The sequence below is a fragment of the Bufo gargarizans genome, chromosome 4 (genome assembly GCF_014858855.1).
Source record: "Bufo gargarizans isolate SCDJY-AF-19 chromosome 4, ASM1485885v1, whole genome shotgun sequence".
NCBI classification, from domain to species: domain Eukaryota; kingdom Metazoa; phylum Chordata; class Amphibia; order Anura; family Bufonidae; genus Bufo; species Bufo gargarizans.
In genome coordinates this window covers 132421325-132439480 of record NC_058083.1, presented here as the reverse complement: position 1 = coordinate 132439480, position 18156 = coordinate 132421325, and the positions used below count along the sequence as shown (strand labels likewise).

Genomic DNA, 18156 nt, shown 5'->3' with positions numbered 1-18156 from the left:
GCGAGACACGCGGGCCGCGAGATTTACACTGGGAGCAGACCGCGAGATTTACACCGGCAGTAAGTACCGGCCCCTGCACAGCCTCCCCTCCCCCTGGACAGCCCCCCCTCACTGGCCAAGTATGAAGTAGGGAGGGGGGAAACAAAAAAATAAAAATAAACAACCTGATAAATATAAAAAAAAATGAAAATAAATAAATAAATGCCCAGTTGATGGGAGTCTCTCCCACTCATCCTCTGCAGCCTCTGTGGGTGGTCCAATGACTGTTGATATCACCGCTCTTCTTTTCTCCTGCACGCCGGCCGTAACGCAGCGCATGCAGTAACACTGCGTGTATAGTATGAGCCCCAACACAGGCTGCTCTATGCAAACATAGTTGGCATTCTTTTTCAAAGTCTTTTTTTTTATCCTGTTAGGAATGGAACCCAGTACTTCTAATCCCGGACCGAAACAAAACGCTTGGTTTCAAGCTCAAGGTTGTGTCAAGAGCAGAAGAAAGCAATAACAGTATTGTAGCTGCTGCATTTCCCACCCTAGTCTTATACTCGAGTCAATAATTTCTCCCAATTGTTTGGGGCAAAATTAGGGGCCTCGGCTTATATTCGGGTCGGCTTATACTCGAGTATATACGGCCAGAACGATGCCCGCAAGAGCTTACTATCTATGAGGAGAAAGGGGTGACACAAAAGGTAAAAGTGCTTGTTTTGTACAATGGTCCAGCCATTTTAGGAAAATAGGTGAGTAGATATACAGTTGCATGAGGCAGTCACCAGTCAATACATGAAGCGCTGCATGGGTGCGGTGGAGGATCAGGCTCAGGAAATGACAAATGGTCTATATATGGAGAGGAGTTAGATCAGGGGATGTGATAGGTCATCCTAAAAAGATGTATTTTTAGGGAGCGCCTAAAACCGTCCAGCAAGTCCCTTTAAACGACTTCTAACTTCTATAACTTTTTACATATTCTAGTCACATAACCATATGGGGGCTTTTTTTGTGGGAAAAGTTGTATTTTTTTATGGAACTATTTATTTTACCGTAAGTTGTATTAAAAAACTGAAACAAATGCTAGCAGGGTGAAAAAAAAAAACAAATCCGCCACTTTAATTGCTTTTTTTTAATTACATGCTCACTATGCACTAACGCTGGGTTCACACCTGAGCGTTTTACAGCGCGTTCAAACGCGCTGTAAAACGCTCAACACATGAAAACCAATGCTTCCCTATGGCCCTGGTTCACACTTGAGCGTTTTACAGCGCGTTTGAACGCGCTGAAAAACGCCCTACGCTCAGAAAAGTTCTTGAGCCTCTTTGGGGCGTCTTGTCGCGCGTTCCCGTACATAGACTTTCGGGAACGCGCGACAATGGGCGTTCGCTTGTCTCTGTATGCGCGATTGCAAACGCCCGTACAATCGCGCATACAGGGCGCTCCTTTCAGAACGCTCAGGTGTGAACCCAGGGTAAAGTAACAAGACAACCTTACCCTGCAGGTGCAATGACGAGGAACAGCGATTGCACCGCCCCCATGATTGAACCCCTCAGATGCCATGGTTATCTCTGATCGTGGCATCTGAGAATAATAGTGCCTTTTAAGGATTAATCCATAAAAATAAAAAAATAATACTCACCTTATCCATTTGAGCGCAAAGAGGCCACTGCGACCATCCTGATCGAAGATCCTGCGCAAAATCTTGTGTGATGACGTCATCATGCTCGGCAGTGTGATTACGTCATATGTCAACGCACAAGAGATTTAGTGCAGGATCTTCAATAAAGATGGCCCCAGTGGCCTCTTCGCGCTTAAATGGAGGTATGTTTTTTTTGTTTTTTGTTTTTTAACTGTCATTTAAGGGAAAATTGATTTGTTACCACGAAGCACAAGGAAATTTAGCAGAGTGCAGATCCACAATAAATGGAAGTTGTCTGTTGGCATGCCACACTTTTTGTGGGCCCCATTTCAACAATACTGAGTCCACAACACTGTGTGCTCTCCACAATTTTTGTAGCCCCATTGAAATAAATGGGTCTACATCTGATTTGCAAAAAAGTGTGTATCGGAAGCAGACCAAAAATACAGTCTATAGACTGTATCTATGACTGTGTGTAGTAAAATGTATTCTCACTTGATAATGAGAAATAGTATGTGAATTTGTCATAAATTATCGTACCATGCAAATGGAATTAGCCCATCTTCTACTTTCAAGAACAGGTGCCCTTGTCTTCAAGTTCAGATAAAAACGACTGATATAAGAAACAATTACCTGGCTGAGGTATTCCAGTCCTTGTACAGAGCATGGTATTGGTGCTGGTGTCATTGGGGACACCGCTCCACCAGACCATGGCTGACTCTTCACCGGTTCATTTGCTCCATGTTGTTCTGTTAAACAAATTTGATGAAAATTAAATAAATGCTAATTCTAAAAGTAGAGCTGCGTTGTGGAGCTACCAACGCGTTCTATATGATCAAACACAGTATTCGATAAACGCCAAAATTATTAACAACCTTCCCTCTAATATAAGAGTATTTTATTCCAAGAACAGTGGATTCTTTCAAAAACAGCTACCACTCCTAAAGAACACCTTAAATAAAAGCATAGAAGGCTGTATATCAGAATATAGAAGGCTAGAGAGGCATTTCAGTTTGTGGAGGCTTTAAAGAGAAGTAGTATATTAGCCATTAATGGATCCTAATTCCAGAAATAAGATGACTAGTCACTGGATCGCCAGTACTGCTATGTCAAACAGCACCATTGGGAAGCAAGGGACAATAAGCAGAATGTATGCGTCATATATGACTGTGTAAGAAAACAATGGATGAAGTATTGCTGGATCACCATGGTCTGATTAGAATCACAGGGACACATATATATTATGAAACCTTGCCCTGGCCAAAGTGCCACAGAAACATCAGTGACTAGACCCAGGAGCTTTCCATTGTTCCACTGACCACCAGTGACTAGGCATATTCCCTACCACGTTTGGTGCTCTACAGGAGTCTTTGGGGGAGATTTATCTAAACTGGTGTAAAGGAAAACTGGCTTCATTGCCCATAGCAACCACCTAGATTCCACTTTTTATTTTTCACAGCTGCTTTGGAAAATGTAAGGTGAAATCTGATTGGACGTTATGGGCAAAATCACACCCTTTGTTTACTTGGTTGTAGTTGTTACAATGCAGATGTGGATCTGCTTTATCACTTAAACAGATTTGGCTTGGGACTCCTCCTAAGGGAATTATCTAAGTGACCCCGCCCCCCTTGTCATTACCCTTAAAGGGGAAGACACCACCGTGATCTGGATTCCACTGCTGGGGACCCACCTTTTGGAGTAGTCCTGTTCAATTCACTGCTGACCCACCATGGTCAAGAGACACTGGTGTAGAACACCAATGGATCAGGCTAAACCATAGTCAGGGACAGTCTGAGTTCAGAGCAGACAGAGTTTGTGCGATCTAAAAATACAGTCCGAAGTCAGGGAGGACAGCTCAGGGTCAGAATGGAGATCAGTCAAAAGTCAGTTCAGGCAGTGAATGGATTAAATATAGGAAACTTGCAGAAGTCAGTAAATGGGTAGACAAGTGTATAAACAGCACACCTTTAGAGCTTGTTGCTCAGGCACCTTCCCATAGAGAAAGATGCCTTATGTAGCAAAAGGTGCTAGGAAAGATTTGTGTGCTCATGCGCTGCCCCCTATCATCGCAATAGTCACTCTAAAATTGGAAAAGCCAAACTAGAAATGCCACTTTTTTATTGTAGATTTTGAAATTATGTCTGACGTAAATATAGTCTGCACACACCTCAGGGGTCACAAGTGCATTTTAACCCATTTTTGATATATCTAAAGTCACTGGAATGTAAATAATGATTCTACTGTTATTGTATTACATTTCGTCCCCTTTGCCCCATCTTTGTGAACTTATAAAACCCCTTTAACCTTGTGTTAATTAACTAAATCTAGTACTGGCGTAACTATAGGGGCCGCAGCGGTCGCAGTTGCGACCAGCCCCTAAGCCATGGGGCCCATAGGATATAATGGAAGCGCTCACTAGTTTGCAGGAGGCAGGGGAGTGAAGCGCTGTGAGCACTGTACTTACCCCACCTCCTGCTGGCTCTTCTCAGGGCCCGCGCTGCTGTGTACTGGCTGCCTGCATTGTCAGGATGTACACAGGCACCCCTGAGGAAGCCAGCAGAGCCTGCCGATACGCGTTGGGCTTTTTTCTCCCCAACCACCACGTATACTCCCACCATGCTACTTCTATGATAAGTATTCCACCTATATCATTCATGTTGATGGATTTTATGCACTTTAATTGATTCTTATTTATTCATGTGGGAGGATGTTTATGGTTTTGTGGTAGAGTCAGGGTGGCGTGCGGTACATATCTGGTCCACACAGCCATGATTTATTGTATACAATGATTTTAATTTGTTGTGTCTGTTGTCTTGAATAAATTTGATACTATTTAGATGTGCGGCTCATATCTCGGTATTCTTTTTCTCTTTTGGATTATATTGAACGTTTCATACAGTGTGTCGGCACTCTTATTTTAATCTTGATGTGCCCCCACCTTCTAGATTTCGCATCAGGACGTACAGAGCGCACTCTGACCTGACGCTGCAGGAGGTCAGGTGACTACAGCGTGGGGCCCTGAGAAGAGAGCCAGGAAAGGGAGAGAGGCGACAGGAGAGGTAAGTTACTTTATTATTTTACAGTCTGATCTGAGGTCTGATATGGGGGTCTGAATGGTCTAATGAGGGGTCTGGAGGTCTGACTAGAGGCCTGGAGAGGTCTAACTGTTGGTCTGGAGAGGTCTAATGGGATGTCTGAAGGTCTGATTGGGGGTCTGGAGAGGTCTAATGGCGGTCTGGAGGTCTGCCTGGGGGTCTGGAGTGGTCTAATGGGTGGTCTGGAGATCTGACTGGGGGTCTAGAGGTCTGACTGGGGATCTGGAGAGGTCTAATGGGGGGGGTATGGAGGTCTGATTGGGGGTCTGGAGGTATAATGGGGGTCTGATTGGGGATCTGGAGGTCTAATGGGGATCTGATTGAGGGTTTGGAGGTCTAATGGAGGTCTGGAGGTCCAATGAGGTCTGATTGGGGGTTTGGAGGTCTAGTGGGAGTCTGGAGGTCTGGTCTGAAGTGTAATGGGGCTCTGGAGCTCTAGTCTGAGGTCTGATATGGGGGTCTGGAGGTCTGGTCTGAGGTCTGATATGGAGGTCTGGAGGTCTGTTCTGATATGTGAGTCTGGAGGTCTGATATGGGGGCCTGGAGGTCTGGTCTGAGGTCTTACATGAGGGTCTGGAAGTCTGATACGGGGGTCTGGAGGTCGAATGGGGGTCTTATCTGAGGTCTGATATTGGGTCAGGGTCTGACATAGAGGTCTAAAGGGGGTCTCGTCTGGAATGGGGGGTCTCAGGGTGTTAAATGGGGTTCTTAGCTGAAAGGTAAGTGGTATTTTTTGTACTGGCGCACAATATAAAGGGGTGTTTTTGTACTGGCGCATCTGTGTGGTACCAGAATTTTCAGGGGGACTGTTTCTGCAGGATAGTATTGGGGGGCACAGCGGACATAGTATTGGGGGTGGGAGGATGGGGTGTTGAGAAGGTGAGGAGGAGGATGAAAAAGTAGGAAAATAAGATGTCTGTTTGTTAAACTCTGCAGAGAAGAGGTGCAGCTGAAAGAAGTCACCATGGCAGTCTGTTCTGACAGGAGAAGAAAAAGAAAGAGAATATGTACATCAGAGGAGACGTCACTGGATGTAAGAGGTACATATGTGGGGCTATATTACCCTGTATGTTCTGTACAGCTGTATGCAGTGGTGTAGCTATAAGGGTCGCAGCGGTCGTAATTGCGACCGCGCCCCAAGAGAGATGGAGTAAAGCGGGCCCCGCAAGTGGCGGGCCCTCCCTATATTTTGTGTGGCTGCACTGCGCTTACTTGTCAGCGTGAGACCTGCGACCTCTGCGGCAGGTCTCGCGGGATCACAGCAGCCAGGAATGACGAGCCCGCCGGCCGCCTCAGCCCTCAAGTGAGGAGAGCCGGACAAACAAGAGTAGGTAGTCTTTTTTTTTTTTTTTTTCATGTAAAAAATGCCACACACCTGCATCCGGCTTCATACGGAGGGGGGACATGAATGATGATCAGTGGTGCCGTGGGGCAGTGTGTCTGAAGGGCCCGGACCGGCCATAATAGGGCAGCAAATAATCAGGAGCCCGGGGGCAAATGAACATGAAATACTCTGTGGGCAAAAATACAAATGTATAGAGGGAGTGGGCGGGGCAAAATGAAATATAGTAAGAGTCTCACTATATTTCATTTTGCCCCCATTCCCTCTATATATTTAGATTTTTTTGCCCACAGAGCATTTCATTTTCATTTTGCCCCCTCATTATTTGCTGCCCCTGGCTGCCCTCATATTGCCGGCTTGGGCCCCTCTTTCTAAATTCAGACACACTGCCGCACGGCACCACTGATCATCATTCATCTCCCCCCCCATCCCTCATATGAAGCCAGTGTGTGCCATGCATTAAAAAATAAATAAAAAATCTAGTGACTAGAGTATTATTATTTTTTTATGTATGGCTTCATACAAAGGGGGGAGGGTATGGGTAGGGGCAGATGCTTGTGGGTACTGGGGGGCGGAGGATCGCAAGGGGGGCCCCAATTCAAAGTTTGCCCTGGGGCCCATAGAACTCTAGTTACGCCCCTGGCTGTATTTAATGTTTTCCAAGCATCTCTTTAAAGGGGTTGTCCGCTTTTTTTTTTTGTACGAACGCTGCCTTCTCTGCTCTGTTTACCTGATCATCACTGCAAATGCTGTGGAGAGCAGGAAAATAGAACAGAGAAAGCATCTCTCATATAAGCGCTGCTTTCTCTTCAAACAGCTGATCGGTGGGATGCCTGGTGTCTGATATTGTTGACCTATCCTGAAGATAGGTCATTATCAGTAGTAAAAAGAGGACAACCCCTTTCACAGTACGACTGGAGGGAAGGGTTTAGGTTAAAATTTTTGCCTCGGGCACCAGAAAGGAAGGTGCACCAGCACTGAGGAAAGGAGGGGGCCAAGCTGAACTCTTGCAACAGAGCCCATGAAGTTTCAGCTATGCTCCTGAGAACTAGACTGGACTATTTATTTATTTATTTTATGCACTACTATATTCTGCATTGCTTTACAGACATTAGCATCAAACTGTCCTAAATGGGGCTCACAATCTAAAGTCCCTATCAGTTTGTCTTTGGAGTGGGGGAGGAAACCCACGCAAACACAAGGAGAACATACAAATGTTGCCCTTGGTCGGATTTGAACCTAGGACCCCAGTGCTGCTAGGCACCAATGCTAACCACTGAGCCACTGTGGCATTGTAAAACTTTCAATCCTTTGCTTTAGATTAGGACAGTAAGCAGATATATATAGATAGATAGAATTGTAATATAAGTTATATTACCTTTGTTTTGCATCATATTCTCAGTTGATCCTGAAAAGTACAAAGTTTTAGTCAATTTTGGGGTTTTGGAAATTTTCTGAAAAATTTCAAGATTTGCTTCTAAACTTCTAAGCCTTCTAACGTCCCCAAAAAATAAAATGGCATTCACAAAATAATCCAAACATAAAGTAGACTTATGGGAAATGTAAAGTAATAACTATTATATGAGGAATCACTATATGTATCTGTTTTAAAAGCAGAGAAATTAAAATTTGAAAAGTTGCAAAGTTTTCTAATTTTTGGTAAATTTGGTATTTTATTAAAAAATTTAAATTTAAAATATTGACTCAAATATACCACTGTCATGAAGTACAATGTGACACGAGAAAACAGTCTCAGAATGGCCTGCATAAGTAAAAGCGTTCCAAAGTTATTACCACATAGTGACATGTCAAATTTTCCCTGCCGATGATCTATTTGAAGAGATCGTATCACTCGTACATGCACTGCCTTCTCTTCGTTGTTTACCTGCTTTCCATCACAACTGTAGTGTTGAGCAGGTGTAATTACAACTAAGCATTCACTTCAATTGGAGGGCTCCTACCTGTTCAAGTGAATAGGAAGGAGCCATTGCATAGAAGTGAACAGGATGGCTTAGATATAATTACACCTGCTAACCACTGCAGTTGCAACTGTGAGAAGGCAAACAATGAAGAGAAGGCAGTGCTCATACAAGCGCTGCTTTCTCTTCAAACAGCTGATTGGCAGGGGTGCCGTGAGGATAGGTCATCAAAAAGAACAACATTGTACAACCCCTTTAAAATTCTGGAATATCACTTTAACCCAGCATGGGACATGTACGGCACTGGGAGGTTCTTTAAATACAGTATGTTGCCTGCTCATTTGTACAATGGGTGCCTTAGCCGGCGGGTCTCTGCAGAGGGCCGTGGCTAATGTCTGCAGCTGGCAATAATGCCAATCACAGGCATTTAAGCCTTTAGATGTCGTTGCATCTAAATAGCAAAAAACACAGAAGAGTGAGCTTCCGGGTTAAGACAAGCAACCCGTGCAATTCTAATTCATAGAAACATAGAATGTGTCGGCCGATAAGAACCATTTGGCCCATCTAGTCTTCCCAATATACTGAATTCTAATACGCTGAGTCTTTTTGAAGAGACCAAGCATATTACAGCTGCATTTCCTATGTTGGTTAGCAGGCCAACATAGGATATCTGCAAAATCAGTTTGTACTGTCATTCTAAAAAATATAAGAAATATGAAAATTGAAATCACCCACCTTTCTAAATACATAAACAATAAACATAAACAATAAAAAACAAACATCATGGGCATCGCTACCTCTGAAAATGCCCGTACGTGTAAAATATAAAAATATATATATCCCATACGGCAAATGGCGTTACAGAAAAAAATATCAAAATTGACGATTTGCCATTTTTTCATAGCTTCTCTTACTCCCAAAAATTTATAAAATGCGATCAGAAAGTCACGCACACTCCAAAAAGGTATTAATAAAAACTACAGATTGTCACAAAAATTTTGCCCTCACATAACTCAGTAGACATAAGTATAAAAAATGTTATGGGGATCAGAATATGGTGATTAGAGATGAGCAAAGTATTTGTGCACTTCTAATGCTAATATGAGAATAGCAATCTAATGATTGCTTGTTATAGTTCCCTAAAGGAACTATGAAAAAAAAGTGTCCAAAAAAATAGTTACTAAAAATAAAAAAAATACACTTCAAGGGTATCCCATATGAAAAACACCCATAATATAAAAATATAAAAATGTTTTCCCCATATGGCAAACCACGAAATGGAAAAAAATCTAAATGGCCGATTCAACGCTTTTGGTTGCTTCATTTCCCACAAAAATTTTTAATAGAAAGTGATCAAAAGTCATACACACCCCAGAATGGTATCAATGAAAAGTACAGATTGCCACGCAAAAAATAAACTCTCAAACAGCTCCATACACATAATTACAAAAAAGTTATAGGGGTCCATATATGGTGGGGGAAAAAAAAGATTTTTTTCCAAGGTTTTTATTATTTTATCAGTATCAAAACACAAAAAAATTATACATATAAGGTATCACCAGATTTGCACACAGCTTTATAATGAAAGTAACTGGTCAATTTTATCACACATCAAACATCGTAAACAAAAAAAATAAGACTAGGGGTCTCCCTTCCAGCTAAATTGCTGTCTAATTCTGGTTGAATCCGGACCAGTCTTAGGTTGCATTGCACCCTGTGCCTTTTTGGCAAACAGATACAGTGGTAGTAGTGCTGTACGCAGACCTGCAGGGTATTGCGATGGTGAGGTCACGGTTAATAGGCAAACGAGGGTTGCTCTTGGTTACTCACAGTTTATGGGAGACCCTGGGCAGGCATACAGCAGTGATGGAGAGGCTGGCACAGGAGACCTCTGGGGCACTCTCGGTGTATAGGGACCAGGCCTGATGGTAGATGAGGTGCCCTGGATATTGCAGGTGTTTAATGTGCCGGGGGCAAGGTCCCTTTAAGATTCGTGATGCCAGTGTCTGTAATGGTGGCACACCGATGTGATGATAGGAAAAATTGAGGAACATGTGATTGTGGTGAACCAAAAACTTCCTTTACTGGAAACAGTTAACTTTGTACAGTCTGGATTCAGTTCCACATGGCAGAAGCAATTATAAGCAGGCTTTACACAACAATGGCAGGTACAATGTTCTTTGCACGATACTCAGAGGGTAAAAACACTTACAGAACAGGCTGCACCTTCTCCTTAGAAATCCTGTGCACTATTCCTCAGAACTCCTGGCTGTCTCAATCCCAAGGCCCGTATGCCCTAATGCTGGCTTTATCCTTGGTAGAAAACTTCCTCAGGTATATATCCTTGTTTTAGGTAAAATCCTTCTGCCCTTCAGCCCTAAGGTTGGCTGGTTACTCTTCTGCTCTGCACTTTGCTTTGTGGGAACTGCAGGTTTCTCATGAGGTAAAGTCTTCTCCTGGTGATCAGCTAGAAGCCTGGGCTGTCTAACTGCATGTCAGAGTCTACACCTCAGCTCCACTCTGGCTAAAGTGTCCTCTTGCTTCTGACTCTGCACACAGACTATCTCTTCCCTGTCTGGGCATAACTTTATGTATTGGGGGTTCCCTAGTGCCTAGGAGGAGGAACTACGCCTGCTACACACATCACAGGGAAAATACACAAATACATATACAAATACATTAAAATGGACTGTTAAATACTATGTCACTGTTCCACAGGAGGTGGAGAACAACGTGGCCCAATTGACCCTTGTGTAGTGCCCACATTTACCTAGTGGGACACTACAGTAGTGCCATACCAAGCTCCTTACATAGATACAGCACCAGAACCAAGCTCATTATATAAATACAACACCAGAACCAAGCTCGTTACATAAAATAGCACCTAAATCAAGTTCATTACATAAATACAGCACCAGAACCAAGCATGTTACATAAATAAAGCACCAAACGAAATGCATTACTTAAATACAGCACCAGAATTAAGCTCATTACATAAACACAGCAGCTCAACCAAGTACATTAAATAAATACAGCACTAGAACCAAGCTCGTTACATAAATACAGAACCAGAACCTAGCATGGTACATATATATAGTATCTCAAGCATGTTACATAAGTACAGCACCAGAACCAAGCATGATATATAAACACAGCACCAGAACCAAGCTCATTACATAAATACAGTACCACAAACCAAGCTCATTACATAAATACAACACCAGAACCAAGCATTGTACAATGTGAAACTATAGCTTCCAACATGTCCTGAAAAGGTGTAAAGGTATGGTGGGAGTTATTTCACCAGAGAGAATATTACCACCCATCAACACTCTGTAGACCATACACATGATTACCTCACTCATCAGACACAGTGGCAGAATAAACATTTACATTTAGTGACATCTTCTGCAGATCTTCTCTCTTTCCATTTCTTTCCTTCTGGTCCAAACTACCATAGTCGGCTTCAGGCCACGACTCATCTCTGCAGAGTTCGCTGCCCAGATGTCTTCAGCTTCTCACTTTACCAATTTATTCAATGCACGCTATTGACTAATAAAATATTTTCAAGTGCACATACACTGTGCCCCTGAATACAATCATGCTACAAGAAAATTTAGACTACCACATCCAAAGTCACAGGTGCACATCCATAATGTCAGCACACTGTTATACATACAATCAATAAAACTAGGGACTACAGATTATTCTGGATTACAGTGGTACTATACCTACTATACATGAAAAATAGAAGCTCTGCTCTGCACACATCTTTGATCAAACATGTGATTTTATATATATATATATATATATATATATATTTACATACACACATACTTACTATACACCAGTCCCAAGACATCCTGCAGCAAAGCCAGCATTAGCAGATTGTCAGAGGCGATGCAATAACGTCATGGTGCCATCTGGACCATGGTGGCATCCCCTTCAGGAGTGAAGGGTGATTTGGCCTTTGAGACTGTACAGGTGGCACAACCGTAAGACCAGCCTTGAGTGAAGTCTACCTCTAGCAGCACTGAGACAGGTTTCAAGAAGTTGGGGCTTGTCCTTTGTGCTCCTGCATTACACAGAGCTCAAAGACCATGTTCACAGACCATGGATGAGTGTGTGAAAATACTCAACCCTGTCCCTACTAAGAGTTCTCTCCTCTGGATCAGAACTTGGCAGTCAGACAAAAAAAATGAAAAGGTAATACCACTAAATTGCCTTTCAAAGACCAGAGGACAATACATACTATAAACAGGAGGGTCGGAAAGACTAAAAATCCTGGCATCAACCTTCATTCATATTGAGAGGCTGAATTAAGCTGGCTTCCTTCATTCACATTACTGAGAGCCAAGACCTAGCCACAAGATTGCAAGGGGATTGTTTAGGTAATAAAACCAGTTCCAGATAGATCTTCAGATCTTGCTATTAGTGATGGCCTTGCGGTTCGCCCGAAGGTCGGATCGCTGCGAACTTTGCTCGTTCACGATTCGCCAAACATGCAAACATATGGCGATATTCGCGCCCGCCATATTCTTTTCCATTGTGAAGAACTTTGACCCATGACACATCCATCAGGTGGTACAGGACAGCCAATTGAAAAGTTTCAGCACATGGACATACCCCCTACCTTATAAATAGACCTGATCTGGCCGCCATTGTACATTCAGTCTTTTGTCAGTGTAGGGAAAGGTTGCTGTGTGGAGCAGGGACAGACTGTTAGGGACAAAAACACTATCAAATAGGTCCACAAAAGTCAGTTTAAGGACTGGTATAGGTGTACTATTGATAGGTGTGACATACAGAGGGGTGTAATACACTTATAATATACTTTCTAACATAGAAAGCATATTATAGTGGATTTGTATTGTGCAGCATTTGTGTGCGGTTCTGCAGCAATACTGCAGCTACACAGAGTGACAAACGCAATTAGAAAAAATAATTAAAGCTGGTGTGATTTACCAGTTGCCCCCCCCCCCCAAAAAAAAAAAAAACTGATAGAAGTGGGGTGTTATATACCAATAATATATTTTCTATATAGTGCATTTGGGTACTGCACAATGGCATAGGGATTGCCATAGCAGCCATAGCAATGGCTATGGGAAACTACCCTACTAGACATCAATAAATATAATTTATCTTTCTTAGCATGGTATTTAGAAGAATGGTTGGAGGATTATGAGTTTTTGTTAATATGGACTTTGAAAAATTTGGACCAAGGGCAGAGCAGAAATGTGGACATCAAAGGAGTCCGAGATGCAAGAGATAAATTCAGAAGGTCATTTAGATAAATAAAATGAGGTCTTCCTTAGGCATGTTAGGAAGGGTCTGAATGACTACAGTAAGTCAAACACATTTTTCCTAAAAATGGAGGGTCATTAAATATTTGCCTTTTATTAAAGCTTACTGTGCATTTACTGTTCCCATAGTAAACTACTGTTTTTATCTAAAGTTAACTAAAAAAAAAGAGAAATGCCAAAATAAAATGCTATACTTAATATCTAGACAAAAAATTATTATCATTAAAAGAAGTAAATATAACAAAAAAGACAGAAATATATAAAAAGAAAATCCATGCATCCCTGTGACATTACTTACCTGTTCTTCTGAGTGGCTCTGAGATCAAACAGCACACTACAGTTACTCTAGCCAAAAGGATATAGTAAATGAAAGCAAACTCTTAATTTATATACAACAGGGAAGTGATATAACATTGGCAGTTGATAGCATTAAAGGTGTGCTTACTTATGCAAATACAAAATGTTTGCAGCCTCACCTTGGTAAAACCACTGACTTGGTAACTATTACTACATGACCTACTAGGGAATCATTTTTCCCAAGAGTTCTTTACATTGGTATTTGGTTCTGCTAGGGTAATATTCTGTGCTACACTGTGGGATTTGATTCTGTTGGGGTAGTATTTGATGCTGTGTTGTAGTATTTGGATCTGCTGTGGCATTATTTTTTACTGCACTTTGGTATTTGACTCTGCTGGAGAACCAAACACCAAAGTGTGGCACAATATACTGCCCATCTTGGCTCTTTCGTATTGCTGGCCTTGCCTACATCTGTTGGTTGACCCCATCTTCTCATGTTGCTCCAACCTCCTGTCAATTTTCTGCTGTTTCAGAAACTGTGAAGCCACTGGAAACCATTATATTTGGTGGTGCTTTCTCCTAGTTAATGTGGACCTGATCTAATTCTTTTCCCACTATATGTGACCTGATCTATTGTTAAATCCCAGTTTCCCCCTCAATCATTTTATTAGGCAATAAGATGCCAAACCTAAAAATGTCAGCCTCACAAATTGTGCCAATAAATTTGCAAAGCTACAAGGGTACACATTGCCTCCAAGTGGAAATTCCCTCCATTGCTTAAAGGGTTGTCCCACTTCAGAAAATGGCATTTATCATGTAGATGAAGTTAAAGGGAATGTGTCCCCAGAAAATAACCTGCTGTTTAAATCACTTTTTTATGTTTAACATATATTTACTAGTGTTGATTGAGCACCGTAGTGCTTGGGTGCTCGGGGCTCGGGTCGAACACATTGTGATATTCGGGTGCTCAACCGAGCACCTGAGTATAATGGAAGTAATGGGAGAACCCGAGCATTAAACCAGGTACCCCTTGCTCTGAAGAGGGGAGGGTGCCTGGTTCATAAGAAAATGTTAGAAATTGTTGGTAACACCACGAAAATGGTTCTGTAACAGCATGGGGATGATGTATGGATGCATCTTGGACTTGCTGGTCGCTGCTGGGAACTATGTTGTCCGAATAGTATGCCACATTTACATAATGACAATATTACGCACAAAACCAAGGGGGAAAAATTGATTTTAGAGGAAAAATTGATATAAAACATTCTTTCCTGAATATTTACTTGTATATAAAGTGCAAGTACTGCCAAAAATTACAAGAGTCACTCCGATACACCCTTAGTTACACATAATGGAGGGCATCACACACACCCTTTAAAATTATGATTGATGGTCTGCTGGTGACCCCCAAAAACATTAGGAGCAAGGGCCTGCTGATCTGACCAGCTAAAACATTATGGGCGGTGGCCTGCTGCCATTTTGATGACTCTAGTTAACCTGGGGCTGATGGTACGTCCCCTTGATAGCTACGTTCCATTCGGACGGATATCAACTTTCGATGTAATTCTTAGCTCAAAACCACTGTAAACTACTGGTAACGGGGAATCTGTGTTTGATTCCGGAGAGGGAGCCTGAGAAACGGCTACCACATCCAAGGAAGGCAGGCAGGTGGCGCGCAAATCACACACTCCCGACTCGTGGAGGTAGTGACGATAAATAACAATACAGGACTCCTAAGATGCCCTGTTATTGGAATGAGTAATACAAAATTACAGGGAATGTCACTGCATTATTTGGGATGAGGAAACGTTATACAGGAGAGGCCCTGCTGCCGCTTTGTTGACTCTAGATAACTTCTGCCTGATCACACATCCCCGTGACATCCACGATCCATTTGGATATTGTAATGACCGGCAACACGCACAGGGAGGAAAACAGGGAAAGCCCTGCCCAAGGGAGAGGGAAAGGTGGTGACCCCTAACTCACCTTGCAGCTGGCACCTGCCTGCCCTGACGTCCCTAGACGGGTTCCTCACCCGTGCGGCGATCACGTGCCTAAACCCTGGCTTTCCCTGAAATGAGCCCTAGATATAAGTCGTCCTCACCACTGCACTAAGAGGGAAACACCAGGGAGAGGACAGACAAACACAGACAAACACAAACACCCAGGTGGACGGCAACAATTGTCCACAAAGGTCCAACAGGGATCCGGAGGGTAGCGTTCTAAGGCAACACTCAGAGAACGCAGCAACACAGCTCCAGTGGGTCAGAATAGATGTCCAGGCAGGAAGCTCTATATCTGGCAACCAGAGAAGTGTGAGAGGGGAATATAAGGAGGATTGGGAGTGCTGGACAAGGAACAGCTGAGAGAAGGAGCTACGGATCCCTGAGTGAGGCAAAAGGGTTTGTAAAGCAAACCCAGAAAGCTACAATAAGGAAACTTCCCTATCTGACATAGAGCGTGCAGCCAACCGCTGCGACCTCCTGACCCCGGGTACAACGGAGTCAGGCGTGGCTCTTGACACCCTCGTGACAGATATCTTGCCTATTAACTTTTGATGTTCTTTTATGAACCTAACATGGTAACCACCGGTAACAAGGAATCATTGTTCAATTTCGGAGAGGGAGCCTGATAAACGGCTACGGCTACCACATCCAAGCAAGGCAGCATGCGTGCAAATTACCTATTAGGTGGGGGGCGGAGCCTGGCCGCTGGCATGGATGGCTGTGTGAAAGAGCTGCTCCTCCACGTCCTAGCATCTGCAGTCCTATAAACAGCGGTGACCAGACCAGAAATTGTCAAATACGGCAGAGATAGGGGACTAGACCCAGATACCCCTCGATCCCACAAAGGCCAGCAAGACATGCAGAAATTCTTGAAAAAGAGAAGCTCTCACTCGCCGGGAGCTGGCGCCAAGATGGCGGTGGTGCGCATGAAGGAGGCGGAAGCCGAGAACTCAGGGGAAGACAGCGAGCACTGTGGTACGACTGAAGAGCAAGACCCAGCTCCGGTGTCTAAATCTTTCCTGACTAAAGTACTCAGCCAAGCCCTAGACAAAGCGCTCAGATCAGTCCTGACTGAATTAGCGGACATTAAAACAACATTCACATAAAGGGCCTTCCTGAGTCTTGGGCAGCTGAATCGCTACGTAAAGTAGCTATGGAAATATTTGCGGACATTTTGGAACCCGACTCTTCTTTATCAATCGTTATTGAGCGCATTCATAGGGCACTAAGACCCCAACCGAAGCCGAATGAGACATCAAGAGATGTGGTCTGCGGCCTATTGTCCTTCATAGGGCAAATCCCTGGTATAGGGCAATTTCTGTGTCTCCATATGCGATCCGACCCTTGGTTCGAGCGCGGGTCATGGAGGCGGCTCGAACCAAGGGTCGGATCGCATATGGAGACACAGAAATTGCCCTATACCAGGACATTGCTCCATCGACACTGGCGAAAAGGCGCATATTGAAGCCCCTGCTAGATTCGCTCCGTGGAAAGAAAATCCCATATACTTGGATGTACCCATTTGGACTTGCTATAAACAAGAATGGAAAACTAATTATCATCCATACACCGGATGACTTGGATAAAGTGTGGGAGCTTATCTGCATACAGCCCATTGACATACCTACCTGGCTACCGGTGAATTTCCTGGCGACGCTCCCGAATCTACCGCACTTGGAGCCCTGGAAAAGAGTTCATCGCGGCAAGTCCGGGAAAACGCCCAAACACTTGACGGGATCCATGGATCTCCCACCCTGAGGACTTCCACGCCAAGTTCGGGTCCAGTATTAATGGGACATGGGAGGGCTCTGGTAGTAGTCCTACCATGTTAATAATATTCATGCTTTGATACCTGAGATCAAGGCCCCTACCCAGTGTACTTAGCATATTTTCCCTAACAAACATAAGCTGTTGCTATACCCTAGACGTTAAGTAAAAGATATAGGTCACCAAATATAGTGTTACGCCCTCTGGCTGTGGTGTCTAGGCAACACGACCAGGCTAGAAATATATTTGTGTTCTCCCCCCTGCTATCTACATACCTAACTGTTTGCGCCTGTTGGGATAGTCCACTTACTGGTTTCAATTCCAGTAACTGTTTGAATTACTGATTGTTGTTTTTCTTCTCTTTCCCTTTCTTCTCTCTTTTTCTTTGCTTTAGTCTCTCCTCTCTCTAGCTTCTCTTTCCCAACCCTTCCCCTTCCTCTCCCTACTTATTGATATCCCTTTCAGACCCATAGAGAGTCTCATAAAGCGATCCCGCAGATTACAAATCTCCGTCAGAAGTGAATAACTTGTCCACTAAGATTGCTGATATAAAGGTCACGACATTCAATGTAAAAGGTTTGAACTCACCACAGAAACGAGGTCAAGTCATGCTGGCTCTCAGGAAAATTGGTTCCCAGATACTGTTTCTTCAGGAAACCCACCTACGCCAGAAGAAAATGCCAAGGTTGCCAAAACGTCCGTTTGCCCACTGGTTCCATAGTGTACAACCAGCTTCAGCTTCCAAAGGAGTAGCTATAGCAGTCCATCAATCTATACCGTTTACTGTATTGCAGCAACAC

At 43.4% G+C, this 18156-nt stretch overlaps 1 protein-coding gene across 1 annotated transcript in view; it reads right to left on the bottom strand.

Moving 5' to 3' along the window:
• Window positions 1–13624, bottom strand: part of LOC122936074 (phospholipid scramblase 1-like) — a 42002-nt gene extending 28378 nt beyond the window's left edge. Inside the window, exons 1-3 of the mRNA XM_044292073.1 lie at window positions 13585–13624; window positions 7443–7472; window positions 2261–2376 (exon numbers count right to left, since the gene is read on the bottom strand). Coding sequence (XP_044148008.1) covers window positions 2261–2376; window positions 7443–7458 — 132 coding nt within the window. The 5' untranslated portion in view covers window positions 7459–7472; window positions 13585–13624. The remainder of the gene's footprint in view (window positions 1–2260; window positions 2377–7442; window positions 7473–13584) is intronic.
• Window positions 13625–18156: the final 4532 nt, after the last annotated feature.